General features: G+C 45.5%; 1 protein-coding gene across 2 annotated transcripts; it reads right to left on the bottom strand.

Moving 5' to 3' along the window:
* Positions 1-2,300: 2,300 nt before the first annotated feature.
* On the bottom strand, positions 2,301-5,787 carry SMIM36 (small integral membrane protein 36). Of its 2 annotated transcripts, none has more exons than XM_061455655.1 (2): positions 4,008-5,787; positions 2,301-3,044 (listed from the first exon to the last, which is right to left on the bottom strand). In XM_061455655.1, the coding sequence occupies exon 1, from the start codon at positions 4,429-4,431 to the stop codon at positions 4,102-4,104; it is 330 nt and encodes a 109-aa protein (XP_061311639.1). In that variant the 5' UTR covers positions 4,432-5,787; the 3' UTR covers positions 2,301-3,044; positions 4,008-4,101. The 2 variants fall into 2 exon arrangements, with proteins under 2 accessions (XP_061311639.1, XP_061311640.1); XM_061455656.1 differs by having other exon boundaries at positions 2,301-2,981.
* Between the last annotated feature and the right edge of the window lie 8,786 nt (positions 5,788-14,573).

The raw sequence follows: 14,573 nt of genomic DNA, 5'->3' as shown, positions 1-14,573 counted from the left end.
CAAGCCAGGGGCAGAATTGGGAACAGAGCATATTTCCTAAATCCTCATTCATCCAACACTCTCCAGATCATATTGCTTCTGAATAAATGTTAACACAATTCTTACCAACATCTTATTTGCACATGGCACGTACATCAGAACAGTATTTCTATGCTAGATACCCAAGCCTTAAAATACCACCTAATCCTCTCAGCAAAACACCTCTACATAGGCACAGACCCTGATCAACTGAACAGCAATGTAAGAGCTAGACAGAGTATGTGAAGAGCTCCAGGAGTGCTGTTTTACTGCAGTTGTAGATCTCAACAGCATTTCCATCCCAGTGCTTCCCCCGTGTTGCCAGCTGTGGACCAGAGCTTGCACGATGCTGCAGATACCTCAAAGGGATACCTCAGTCTCTGCACAACTCCCCTGCGTGGCTGGTTTGTTACAGCTATTAGCAGAGCCTTGCTTCAGGATGCTTTTTAGGCTGTGTGAATTCCAGCAGGGGACACACATTTTACATGGCACAATTTAGGGAAAAGAGCTGCACTGCTACAAGAATATTTGTGCCCAGTTTCTCACAATGATGCAAAGGACGTGGCAGAGGACTGCAAATGCTGGAGGGAATGCAGCTTCACAGGTGATTTCCTCCAAGCTTGGCCTGATAAGAGGCCATTTGCATGCATTAATCCTGCCACAGTCATTAAGTAAAGCCTGGTAGCAGAGACCCACGTACTGCAAAGCAGTAATTTCACTCACAGCGACTTGATTACTTGCAATTCTCTGTACATACCCAAGGGCTCTCCAACTGCTTTCACATAGCAATATTATTCTAGTAGAGACAAAACTAAGAAAGCCATTTTATTCCCATTGGAAAGATGAAGTCCTGGTGCACTTTAGTGTCTCATTTTCTGGAAGGGGATTTTACCCACAGTAGAGATACTATCAGGAGGAAAGTGTCATGTACTACTTCTACCTCCATGTTTCAGGGCAGAGTGCACCAACTCTATCACAACTGATAAATTTCCACAGATGTGAACACTGTGCTCCTAGAAGCTGCACCCCTGCCTGCAGCCCCCCTGCGCACTCCAGCTGCTTGCTTAAAGCTTAAGCAAAGAAACTTGCCCACACTGAAAATCAATGACTTTGCCATTGAGTTGTTGGAGCCAGGAGTCTGTGGTTGGTGCACACAAAAGGTTTGCAGATCTGGAGAACTGCAGCTGTGTAAAAGTACTTACATAGCCTTGCAAGCCTCTATCGCTGCACTGTTACTTAGAAAAACAACAGGGTGGTAAAGATCCTTGGGCAGCTCAGTTCCCACTTCACCCCTTTTGTCTGCTCAGTGTTAAATCTTTCCTGCTCTGCAATGAGATTGCTTTCTTCTTAGACATTAGTGTGGTTCCTAAGGGGGTTACTACAATACCGGCGTGCCGGGGCTGCCCCTGAATTGCATTTTATGAACTAACCCCAGTAGGTTGAAAGGAAACAAAATGTGTCCTGGTATCATTACATTGTTTGCATAACCTTCGTCAAAGAACCGCACAGCTCGTCTCTGGCATTGTGGCATGTTATATGACATCTCACCATCAATGAAGAGAGCTGTGCCACACACTTTGTGATATTTTTGAGCTGGTTTTCATCACCCAAGGTCTTCTTAGCAAAGATTATTATTCTGTTCCCTAACACCAAGAATCGCTTATCACCGAGAAGGCTCCTACCATGTTAGATGATATATGAACACACAAAAGGCTTTCAAGAGCTTACAAGCTAAAGATAAGGCAGATAGGAAAGCCCAAGAAAAGATAACACTGCCCTGCGTCGGTGACAGTGGCAATAACATACCAGCAGCTTAGTCACTGCCAAGTTTTGGCAAAGCAGCTACAACTTGTGGTTACTAATTGAACTTTTTCTCTGCTAAATAACCAAAACATGACATTCAACGTAATTATTGCAGTCTGTGTGGCAAAGGATCATGCCTCCGACTTCTGATTTATTACCAGTTTCATCACACCAAGGGTTTTAATCAAGCTTCCCAGAAGCCTTCCTTCCAGTTCAGGCTTCCTTCCAAAACCAGGGGTATATGTAACTCACAGGGGTGCAGAGGACAGACTGAATACAAAACTAGGCTCACCCTCAAGAATTTAGAAACCAAAATGAAAGCCACTGGCTGCTTTTTAAAATACAGATACATTAAAAGATACTTGAGATTTCTCTGCTTGTACCAGGATGCTCTGCTGGCTGATGCGTAAATCACCACTTCGGGATGTAGCGCAGGCAGATGGTTGCCACCTAGCTGAGGTACAAAGCATGCAACCCTGCTGAACAAGAGCTTCACTCGATTGCGGTTTGAATTCACTGCAGTTTATTTCTGGAAGTATTTAAAATGCCTGTGCTGAAGGCAGTAGGACCACTGCATCCAGTGAGTCATCCATGACACCTGATGTAGGCAGGTAATAAATCTCAGCATGTTTACTGAAGCTTTCTATAGGATTCTGAGGGTACTTCACATTAGGATGATGTAAAATAGCATAGGGGACAAAGATCTTGAACTGTGTGGGTCCAGCACTATTTTTCCCTTAATAACCAGTTAAAATTCAGCAGTTAAAGAGTACCACACACAGTAACTCTGTGTTAACCAAAGGGACACAGGAAGCTGGCATTATACATCTCTGGATTTCAGAAAAGAAATTTCAGATTTTTGCTTGATCACAGCATGTTTGGGTAGAAAAAACAATTTAAGCCACAAATTCCCTGTAGCCAGATAAGTTTTAAAATCTGGTTTGGCCACAAGTGACAAAGTGCCTCTGCCAGCATGGAACACAGCAGGAACCAAGCCAGGCAGCATCTCCCCAGCTTCTCAGGTGAGTTTTGCAGCCCAGCCTGATGGGGACAGAGCAGGACCTGAGCTGGCTGTGCTTGGGAACAGCTAGATAACACTGCAGCCACTTCTGTGGCTACAGGATCAACAATCCTCTTGTCTCTGTCCGTTTGCGCTTTACCTGGAGGACAAAGAAAGCATTTTCCTTCCTTTCAAGAGATGCGAACTTTAGTCCATCAAACACCTACAGGGAGAAAACCAGCAAGACATGGAAGAAACATATTAGGCAAAAAGATGTCTAGCTTATAGCTCCCAAATGATGGGGAGAATAACAGGAGGTGACACAGATAAAGAGTAGATTTACTGGAGATATAATAAGAGCCTTCATGTGGCCCAGTGGAGCACAATACAGCTGAAAGAAGGCTTGGGGACAAGAGGCAGGGTCAGACACATGGAGGTGCACATTGAAAGCGAGGACGTAGGTCAGACTTGCTGCAAAGGGTCAGAGATTCCTGTTCCATGGGGCAGACAGCAGCAATGACTCACATATATTGCATTACTGGTACATTTACCCTGGTTCACACTTTCCCTTGGGCAGGAAGCATCGTACCCAGCTTTTCCAGGAAGCATATTGTATCCTATCAGGGGATTTGTGCAGGGCAAGGGGTACTCTGCCCGGTAAGAGCAGAGCTCATGTTCTCCGTATGGAAAATAAGTGCCAAGACAGGCTTGGCACTGCCCTCTGGGGACAATATGGAAAGTATTAAGTTCTGATGGGAGCAGCAGCTGGCTTCTATCAGACAGGCACTATCTCTATCCTTTTGAAATCCTTTGTGCTTCTTTTCTCACTGGAGAGATAAACAGCCTACCAAGGTCATTTGCTCTCTGCTGGCTGAAGAAGACGTGCTGAGGCTACAGGGCAGTGCTGTAGGTGGGATGCTTTGAACAACACCGTGTTCCTGCAAAACCAACAGTAGCAAGCACGGCTCCAGATTAAACCAAGGCCCTTTTTCAGTGCCTGAGTCGATACAGCATCACTGATTCTGACTGCTAGAGGGCTGCAAGGCAGCAGCAGTGCTAATGGAAATTAGTCTCTTCATGGATGGCAGGCAGGACTGCAAGCCTATATCAATGCAGAAAACAGCTAAATGTAAAATGACCCCCCTGACAATGGCACCGTATCAAATAAATCAGCATCTCATCTTACCTTGTGAACACGTTATCCTTCTGCACACGGAGAGTAAACATAGCAGAGCAGGCAAGCGGATCAGCAGAAACCCGAGCTCCGAGGCAAGGTCCCCTTACACAACAGTAGTCCTTTTCCCTGGCAGGTCAGAGGAATTCTCGTAGGCAGAGATGAGCCCCTTTGCCCAGCGGGTGCTGGGGGAGCCCTGCTGCATCACCACCAACCGGATCGGAGGCTGGGTGTCTGCAGGGACCTCGGGAGCATATTCCTTGCTGGGATCCTTCCCCCTGCAGTCATAGAGCACACAGGAGATCAGGAAAACCAGAAGCAAAATAACATAACTAGCTACCAGAATGATGAGATTCAAGGTAACAGGGTCAATCTCCAAATAAAACTCCATTTGGTCCCATGCTATTGAGTGCAAACCCGGAGAATGAAGTTTCATATGCTCGAGTGAGCAATCACTAACTGATCAGAATAGATGTATTGGCTTTGCGGTAAAAATACATTAATCCTCAGGTCTCCTGTAGCAATGGATTTCCCTGAACTGGATGATTAAAGCAGCTCAGTTTAATAACTTAAGCTCCTTCTTCTAATGCCACGTTGCCTACAGTGGCAGAAGCTAAATTTGAATGCTACATTGACAGGAAAACATCCTCCTTGCTCAGGGAATATCTCTTTCCTTACTGGGCTGGTATCAAACCAGCTTTCATCTAAGGGCATTTTGCAGAATCTCCCTTCCTCAAGTAGGTTTGGGACTGTGGGCTGAAGAGAACCGAGCTATGTAATTAATAAATGAATACAGAAACAAATCAGGGAGAAAGTAATTTGCAAGGTAATTTCTCACTGGTTCCGATTTCAACTAAGACCTTATTGTCCTGCACTAGTGCTACAGAAGGGCTTTTAAAGTGAACTAAAGACTTCTGTTATCAAGTTCCATATCAGGATTACAGGGACATGTCACACCATATCATATCACATGCTGCCCAGCCAGTCCTTGCATGAACTCAGCTCTAGGATCCTGCTTCCCACAAGCTGCTCTGTCCTCTTTCAGTCTCCCACATGCGAGAAGGTGCAACACGACTGCAGCACTTCTGTAGCCTGGGCACCACTCATTTCTTTTTCCTACGTGGACCCTCTGCTTGCTAAAACAAAAGGTGAAGTCTGTGATGAGACTGTTCCCTGCCTGGCAGCAGTGCCCCACTGCCCAGCCACAAAACCTGCAAGTACTTTCTGCATCTTCCAGATTTACACCTCTGAAGTTGATGAGCGAGTAGGAACACACACAGCAGCCACTCATTGCCTACACAGCACTTGCTTCAAGACTGTGCTAGAGAAGACCACCCTTCCTTCTCCTCCTCCATAAAACCCAGATGTATAAGATACCAGGAAGGCAGACACAAAGGGCAGGAGGTGATGCTGATGGGCACCACAGACCCTATGTCAACATGCTCACGCCTTCCACACAAAACTCCAAGGTTTTGGCCAGCATTACAGCCCAGGAGGGGTTTAGGAAAAGATTAGGCTGTCCCAGCTCTTAGCACTGCCGGAGCTGTGGAGAAGGGCTTTACGTGTCAGCAGGAATGCAATCTGGTGCATCTAAGCTGTAAGAAATATGTCATGGGGCCATCCTGCTGCCACGGACCTCAACACATGCTGCTTGTTTTAAGGCCAACATCAGCTGCATTCCCCACCATCTGCTGTCACGGCTTTTTAGCTGAGAAGTAGCTTGTATTGAGAAGTAATCCCAAGCCTGGCACTGCAAGAGACATGCTTAGCAGGGAGCACAAAACACAAGAGGCACGTGTGTGACCCTCATGTTGTGCCTGTTACATTACCATGTACTACATCTGAAGCAGACCAGGCAGTTGGCTATTGGCTGTAGCTTTGATGAGGCTGAGATTTTTCAAGACAGGCTGAGGATTTTGATTACACACTTCCCCTCCACAGCAATGATGCTCAGAGCTGGGATTTCATTTCATGCTTGCTGGAAAACCAAGTCTTGTGAAAATCCCTCCAAAACACCCCAGAAGCACAGGCGCCTTTGAAAGGCAATAGAGTTTATGGTCTTAGGTTTCAATCACGTTGCACTACAAAAACTTAGTACCTAAATACTGTATAGTTCTTATGCTGAGAGAGACATGGGATTTTACATTCCTTTAAGTCTTTTAAACTTGTCCTCAAATGGCAACACTGCTCTCACAAAAGACAGTTTGTGAGATTTTTCCCCTTTGCATTTATTTAGTACCAGCAAGTTTGCCAAATCTGAATTGTTTCCTTTAAAGTCCTCCAGGCTGGTTTCAGGTGTCTGTCCAATATTGCAGCTGGAAGATACATGCCATTAAGTGTTTAATTTAGATAGGCATTGAGCCGGCTCCTAGGGGACTTTTCAAACTGTCAAATCTAGTACTAGATTACTGCACCACCTTCCATGCTGCTGCAGACACAATCTCTTGGAGAGAGAAAAGTCTCCATGTTCCTACATCTCTGCAGCTTCTCAGAGAAAAGAAATAGAGTGAAAATAGACGATACTTTCATAACACCCCAAGAAGGCTGTATCCAGGGCCTGTTTGCAGCAAGACCTCACATTAATGCTGTTGTATTCCCAGGTCCCTGTCCTTGAGCCAGACCTGCTCACAGCAGCCCATGTCTGAGGTCAGCATGCTGAAAACTGAAGTCTACGAGGGGACTTGGCTTTGATACCATTATTTCTTCCCTCCTCCCAGCTCATTTCACTGTTTAATATTCCTGTGCCAAAGGATTGCCAGGGTCTAATTCCACCTGCCAGCACCCCTGCCCAGAAGAAGGAGCATCACTCCACCTTGGGAACCTTGTCTGCACACACACTGGGGCTTTTTATAGCAGAGGCTCGCTCCAGCACTGGCACTATTCCCAGGGCTGGTATCCCAGAGCCCTCCGCTGCCCAACACTGCTCCCTCCTGCCCATCCTGTAGCTACAGCTCCATAGCTGAAATCAGTCTGTGAGAAACTCCAGCATCTTCTCATCTAACACAAGAGTTCAACAGTGGGTGTCTGCTGTGCCAGCTCTTTGATTACAGCAGGTCAGGGCTGATCACGCCAGCATTCTGGCTGGTGGATCCCAGCTGCAGCAGCTCAGAAGGGGGACCCATCACACAATGCATCGGGATGGACGTACATAGCTGACCATCCAAAAGGGAGCAAGCTCTGCTGGACTGAGCCATAAGAAAGCAAAAAGCAGTTTCCAGTCCTGGTGCTTCCTAGATGAAGCCCGAGTGCCTGATGTGCTGCAGAACACGCTGCTCAACATGCCTGACCTGGTCCCAGCGGCTGCACCTCGGAGCTGCAACCCAGTGAGGGAGCCATCACTGCCAGGCTCGTTTGGCTTAACTGCAGTGCCATGGCTAAAAATAGCCCCTAGGAAATAAATCTCCTCAGTAGTGCAGTGTGAAAGAGGGGAATATGGATGAGAACAATCCCAGCATATTTCAAACAGAATAACAAATGGTCTGAGACCATTTGTACCTTTCTGAGGTATCAGAAAGGACTGGCCTACCTCCTGTATAACACCTTGTCCTGCCTTTTCTTTTCCATGTGCCTCCTTGCAAAAAGGGAGTCTCCTCCTTCTTTGTAGCCACTCTTTAAACACTGGAACACTGTGTTAAGGTCTCCCCTAAACCTTCTTTTCTCAAGGCTGAATAAACCCATCTCAGCCTTTCCTCATATGGCTTCTCAGTCCTTGGATCATCTCTGTGGTCCTTCTCTGGGCCCTCTCCATCGTGTCCACATCTTTTTTTGTACAGCAGGGATCAAAACTGACCCGCGGTATCCCGATTTTATGACTCGGGTTTTCCCTAGAGATCTCCTTCAGCTCAGGTTTGTAGGATCATGCCGTGTTACAAACGCCGCGCTCGGGCTGGCCACACGTAGGTGCTGTTGCTTTCCCTATGAAAGCACCGGAGCGGCTTTCACCGGGAGCGGCTGAGCGCGGCGCTGGGAGACCACGGGCAGTGTCCGCACCGCTCCGTACCAAGCAAACTCCTCTGTGCGAGATACAGCACCGCTTCCTAGGAAGGAGAGCTCTACTTTCATAAGCCCTTTTGGTCAGTGGTGTCAAGCCTCCGTCAGCATCTGACAAGAGAAAAAGAGCTTCCACCGTTATTGTGCAGGGTTTATACTGTCCTCATTCTCAGGAGGCACTTGAGTGCAGTGGTTAAACTATTTCCTGCTTTAGGGGGGCATTTGTTACCTATTTGACCTTGACAGCATTAGAAAACAGCTACTAAAATGCTGCTTTTGAGAAAGAAATAGAAATTCAAGTGGGAAGATGAAAAGGAAAAATACAAAATAGCCATCGTGATACAGAATTAGTCTACTTTGTTATTTGCATTGCAGCTCCCTCCTTGGACACTAAACCTGCAATACACAAGCCAGTAAAGAGTCTGACTTTGAGATGCTGAATAGTCCTACACAAGTGAAAGAGAAGCTGAATCACACTGAGAAAAGCCAGAAGCTCAAAACAAAGGCTGAAGTCTTATCACATTAAACATCACACACAAACATTACCTGCATGTCTTTAGCGCCTCACCTTAAACACCACTGCTACCACACTCATAAACAACAATTCTCCCCCACAACCCCTTGTACCCAGCAGACAAACACACAGACTTAAATCCAATTTCGCTTATCTGCAAATCACCTTACTAGAAAAGCCTCAGCTGGAGAGGATCTGGTGCTCGGTAAAAGAAAGGCAGTTGCCATAAGGTGGCAGCTGTTGATCAGCTATTTTTCTGATTGCTTTTTCTTCATCTCAGGGCTCCAGGTGAGATGCATGCTTCAAACCCGTGGCCCAGCTGAGATACATCAAACAGACATGGGGTGCTGATGCTTACTCCTATCCCAGCTCCCTGCAAGAGCTCTGCTGGTGTCAGAACTGGGTCTATTTGGTGCTGCAAGAAGCAAAACCCAAAGGGATCTGATTTTGTGCTGTGATGGTTTCACTTTGGATAGGGATTATGCAGACAAAAAGATAATTTTCCTAAGAGAGTGTGTACAAGTCCAGGGTGATGCGTGACACTGGAGTTAGGTGACCTTAGCCAGGAGCTTCACAAGGTGTGACAGTCCGACTGCAATCCTTTTCATAGTCCCTGTAGGATGTAATTCAAATGATGGTGAATGTTCATTAAAAATAGTTTAAAATTCAATCGACTTTTTCTGTTAACCAAGAAGACAGAGTGGATATGAGAGGTAAAACCCATCACTTGATTTTAGAACAGTGACCCAAACCTTCATGTGAGACAAATTTCTCTGTATAACTTTACAAACATAACTGGGCTGATATCAGTGGAGCATGAGTGCATTTTAGTCAGTGCTGCTTGTAGGGAGAGAGTCTATAGAGGGTTAGTACCTGAAGAAAGGCAACATTATTTTTCGTCTCTAGGTAACTTTCCAGTGAGAGCTCAAATAAGTCATCCTGTAGCAGATCTAGTTTGATGTGCTGTGAAATATGTGGTCAGTCCACTTGTCCTCAGCTGCTTGAGAAGCATATGCAATTTGAATGCCTTTGTTATTATTAATGGTAGACTGACTTAAAACAGGAGGAAGAAAATGAAGATGTTTGATATTGAATGCAAGTCTCCTGAAATGGGTCACGCATGGGTAAAGCAGATTCCAGTTGGGTCTCAATTTTGCTGGAGCTGGGCTGCATGCTTGGTTTGTCTTCTGCCCCATAATATATCGTCTGCAAGAGCTAATGCACACAATGCAGATCTAAAATCAAAGTGTATAAATGTGGTTGCATCAAATTCAATGAATCTTCTTTTGCTTACCCCACTGGAGTTCACTGAGTTCAAACTCAAAATTACAGCGCATAAACTATCCCCTCCTTCCCACTGTTCTGACTCTGTGATGCACAAACGGCTTTAGCCAAGACTTCAAAGATGCACTTCCCTGATTTCCCTGGCACTGTACTATATGCTCATATGCTTTGCCAAACTGGGATGGATTTAGGCACACACAGCACTTAGCTCAGGCGTGTGTGTTCAGCTGAACTTGGGCTATTAACTACACTGTGGCTGCCAGGAATACAAGTATTATTGTAGGTAGTCAAGCACTTAATATGAGAAATCACTAATGAGAGCTATAGCTTCTTGGTTTAGAGCACTACAACTTCTTGGTTTATTGCTTATGAAGATTAAGGGCTATATTCTTTCCTTCCTCATTCCCAGTAAATCAGGATTTTGCTGATCTGGCTCACTGGGACTGGAGCTGCTGGAGCGTGTTAGCAAGAGGCACTTGATGCACTGAGAGCCAGGCTATGCAGGGGATGGTAACCTCTTCACCAGCACAACTGCAGCCTGCAAGAGGAAAATAGGTGCTGGCACCCTTAGGTGACCTCCCTGAAAAGCCTGGTGCTAAAGACATGCAAGAGAAGCTCCAGGGCCCAAGCTGGGAGAGGGAAGGTCAGGAATGGAAGGTTCCAACTCCTGGCAGTGCTGCTCACACATTTTTGCCATTGCAGACGGGCTGCAGAGCAGTTCCCTGGTCCTGACTGGCACATACCCCGTACATCTATCCTTAGGGTGACATATGTGACATATCAATCTTTAAGATCCCTTCCAACACAAACCATTCCATGATTCTATGATTTATGATCTATGTGCGTTTGCCTCTCTGTTTACCTTGAATAAACCTCTGTGAGGCAGGATGTAAGGAATACATCAGTGTTCCTGGGGCACGTTTGAGTGCTGGGGTGATCATCTTACGGATTGCAGGCAATAAATCAGTTTTGCTTCTGAATTCAATCTGCTTCTCCTTGATTTGCTTTCAAGACTCTGCTACCTTGGGACAACTGGCAACACACAGCTACTTTTCAAGGAACCAGAGGATTTCTATAGAGGCTCTTTGCCCAAGCGTGCAGGAGGCACCGTGGTTGTGAACAGCCACAGCTGACATGTCTGCAGAACCAGTGGTCTCTAGATCTGACCACGGCTTTGTTGAATGTGATGTTGGGTGAAGGAGGCAGAGAGGAGTTGGATGATGAGAAGAGGAAGATTCACTAAAAATAACTTGGCAAAATCAGCCTGAGAAGGTCTTGCAGAGCTCTCTGCTTTATTCAGCTGGGGTGCATCTGGAGAGGAAAAACCCTGAGGTTTCCTGAAGCAGCTTTTCTGGTTTGTTTTGATTTTCAGGCTCCTTGCTAGGATCCCTGCAGATCTGTGTTACATCATGTACAAAGGCAGCAAATAAAGTGACCTCTGAATTTTGCCTTTTTAGGGTTATTCAGGGAATACAGACCTCCCTCAAAAGAGGATACTTGAATACCAGTCAGACACCTGGTGAACAAACCAGCTGTTCACAGCTGTTCTTTCCATCTCTCTTTTTCATTGTTTGCAGAAACAATGAAGTGATCGAGGACTAAGAGAGTTGAATGATGAAAAAAAATAGAGACCCAAGTGCCAAGCTCTTTAGTGCTCTTTGTAAAACCCAAATAAATGGAAAAATAAATCAAGCTTAGACATCAACAGGAAATTGAAAAGTTACATCAATGGAAGGACAGAAATGTATACGTCAATCATTTGGCTGGAGATGTTGTGGTATAAACAGATTTTTATCACTTATAGCTCTCTATTCAAACAATTCTGTCCTAGATTTCTTTTGCAAAAGTACACAGAGTACAATTTTGCCAACAAGCCTCTGGGAACAAATATGAAAACTAGAGCAAGACTGGCTTTGCTGTCCCTGATTTCGAGTTCTCAGTGTTTTTAAAGCAACAGTTTAATTTACAAAAACAGAACAGGCTTAAACCTAATCCTCAATCAAGACTGCAGGACTTGTTCGATGCCTCCAGCTAGGCACATGTGGACATCTTTGCTCAGCAGAGATGGATGCTTGAACTGTGCCATTCCCACCATGTTCAAATCTAAGCAGCCACGTCACCTCTCTTGTCCCTCCTTCACAGCAACCTGCATTTCTTATAGTTAGCTCATTTGCCTGCAAGGGAAGGTTAAATGTGACCATCCCAGCACCCCAAGCCCCTGTTCCCATCACTGCGCCTCTCAGCTGACGCACAAGGCCGGCCTGGCACCACCTCCATCCAGGGATGTGGTCCCTTGCCACCGGAACCCCGCTGCTGCCAGCCGCCCTCGGGTGCAGATAACCGGCCCTTGAGGACAAAGCCTTTGCCTTCCTTTTGAGATGGAAGATATGGGGATACAAACAGTAATAAATAACTGATGTGTCAGTCTGAACTGAATCCTGTTCCCCTGCCTCACCCACTTCCACTCTGTTCTCCACCAAGCTTCTGGGTTTTGCTCTCTCTGCTTCTTCCACACCCACCTTTTAATTTTGTATTCCCTTGGACAAAAGCAGGACTCCTGTCTGCAGCAAGGGACTTTTCCTGGGAGCTTTTCATCTCTGATGAAAAGGAAACCACGTCCCCATGCTGTTGAGAGGTTTGGGCCTCTAATCTCCTCCTTCCAGCCTTGCTCCTGACACTTGGGCTTGACTTCTTGTCTAGACCCATCAGTTATACTGCTATCAGTCCTGCTGTGTTCCTTGGGTTTCTTTCTTGGCACCAGGCTTGGTTTTCTGCTGCACATTTAGCCCCAATCATTTCTGCATTGTTCTCTCCCAGCTGCTGTCTTATCATTGCTGTGTTGCTCTCTCTTGGCTTCCTCTGCGGTTCCTATCTGTCTTCTGGCTCTTTGTGTACCACTGTAGGCTTAGCTTTAGTCAAGTTTTGATGTCATTCATCAGACACCTTGTTAGTGCTAATTCATAACATTCTGGTTTCTCTTTGTTCCTGCTAATGTATTTTAACCTCCCTGAGTGAAAACTCAGCTGAACTCAAGTTAAATGTGTCCTTTGATTGAAAGTGGAACTCAAAGTGGTGGGAAGGTGACCGTGAAAATGTTCACAAGCACAAGATGAAATGAAGATTTCTTTGCCCTGAGCTTTCCCCAGAGCCATGGAGCTGAGCCCAGTTGGCTAAAACCCCTGTGATGCTCCACAGATCCATTTGTGTGAACTCCTACTAAAATACAGCTCATGCTTTCAAGTAATTCACTATCCAGTAGCACTTAACTGCGTATTGGGTCATTCAGTGGAGACAAATCAGACAAATACATGATATTCTGAGAACAGTTACAACATTTTGAGCCAACTGCTTCGCAACTTCTTCTGATTAGTAGCACACTTAATCTTCATGTAGCAAAGGTGGCCAAAGAGGAAATTATGAGAGCTTAAGCTTTAAATCCTCCAGGCATTAAATCCACCACTTGTGTCAGAGGCAGGTCCTCCTGTGAAAAGGGAAGATGATACAACAATTTATGCTCTTGTCACACTATATAGGGATATCTATTTTCAATGTAATATATCAAACCTGTCTTTTGTCTGATGTTTAATAGTCTTTGGTCACAATTATACTCAGATAATCAGTAGTTATTTGGGACAGAGATGCTGTAGTCAAATCGTTTAGCTATGTGCCATCTTTGTGAGTCAATGATGCATTCCAGCAGCTGCAGCCCACATGAACCCAATCAGTGCAGAGACATAACCAAACCAAAGGAAAACACCGTGTAATGTGAGACTGGTAAATGCCATCCTCCTCTCTGGTGTCACCACACTTCAGTGAACCTGAGGGCTACATCTGGGCAGCAATGGCTGAACCTCCTGATAGTGACAAGTCTGAACTCCACCACCAGTATTGTCCTAGTTGAGGCAGTACCTTAATTAAGTGCAGCCAAGTGTTGTTTTCACTCTTACTCTGAGAGATCAACTAAATCGAGTGCAAAATCACATTCTCATGCTTGGCAAATCCTTTGGACTTTGAAAGATTTTGTATTTTTTATTCCCAGACAACATGGAGACTCAGTGCTCAACTACACAAAACAAATATCCAATTTCAAACACTTGGCTCCGGGCTGAAGCACTTCAGTGGACTGTCGTGATTCAAAGGAGAAAAACTATTTCATTTTGAACACTGTAATGCTTTTCAAACAGCACATTGGCTGACCCATCCCGGATCATGACCTCGAGAGCTCCACATACATGTTTGTGAAAACAAGGTTTGTGATTTGCCTCATTAAATGGATGAAGACGCTTCACAGCTGTAGAAAGGTGAGAGGAGTTGCCCCTCTCCCCCTTGACACTGTTTCAAAGGACACAGAGGTCTCAAATGATTCACACTGGTTTGTTATCAACCCCAGCCTCATCCCCAACTGCATGACCCTGAACCACAAAGCAGTCTACAAGAAGCCATGGACAGTTCTTCAGTGTTGAAGGGAATGGCTCACTTGTATGAATGTGTGTCTGTAAGAGTATGGATTTAAAGGTCAGATTCATGTGGAAAAAGCAAGGAGGATGTATCTTTTTCTCAGAAAAGGCAATTTTGCTCTGGCTCTTTCCATTCACCCCACCACTTTCTAGAGATACCTCAGGTGGAAATCAGTAGCCATCCCCCAGTACTTGTCCTTCAGCTTCACAAAGGGCACAATTTTACAGCAGCAGCACATGGCTTTAGTAAAAGCCTTGGGATGTAACAGGAGGCAAACGAGATGCCTGATCCTGCAGAGGAGATGTTTGTGCTCAGAGGTGTGTTAAGTTTCA

Source organism: Pezoporus flaviventris, unplaced genomic scaffold (genome assembly GCF_033815535.1).
Source record: "Pezoporus flaviventris isolate CSIRO_AGI_PZ_B2104156 unplaced genomic scaffold, CSIRO_AGI_Pfla_v1 ptg000020l, whole genome shotgun sequence".
NCBI classification, from domain to species: domain Eukaryota; kingdom Metazoa; phylum Chordata; class Aves; order Psittaciformes; family Psittacidae; genus Pezoporus; species Pezoporus flaviventris.
The sequence above is the reverse complement of the archived record's forward strand: the minus strand, read 5'-3'. Positions and strand labels throughout refer to the sequence as shown.

Excerpts from the sequence above, each read along its gene's own strand:
- SMIM36 (XM_061455655.1), bottom strand. The coding sequence starts at position 4,431 with ATGAAACTTCATTCTCCGGGTTTGCACTCAATAGCATGGGACCAAATG.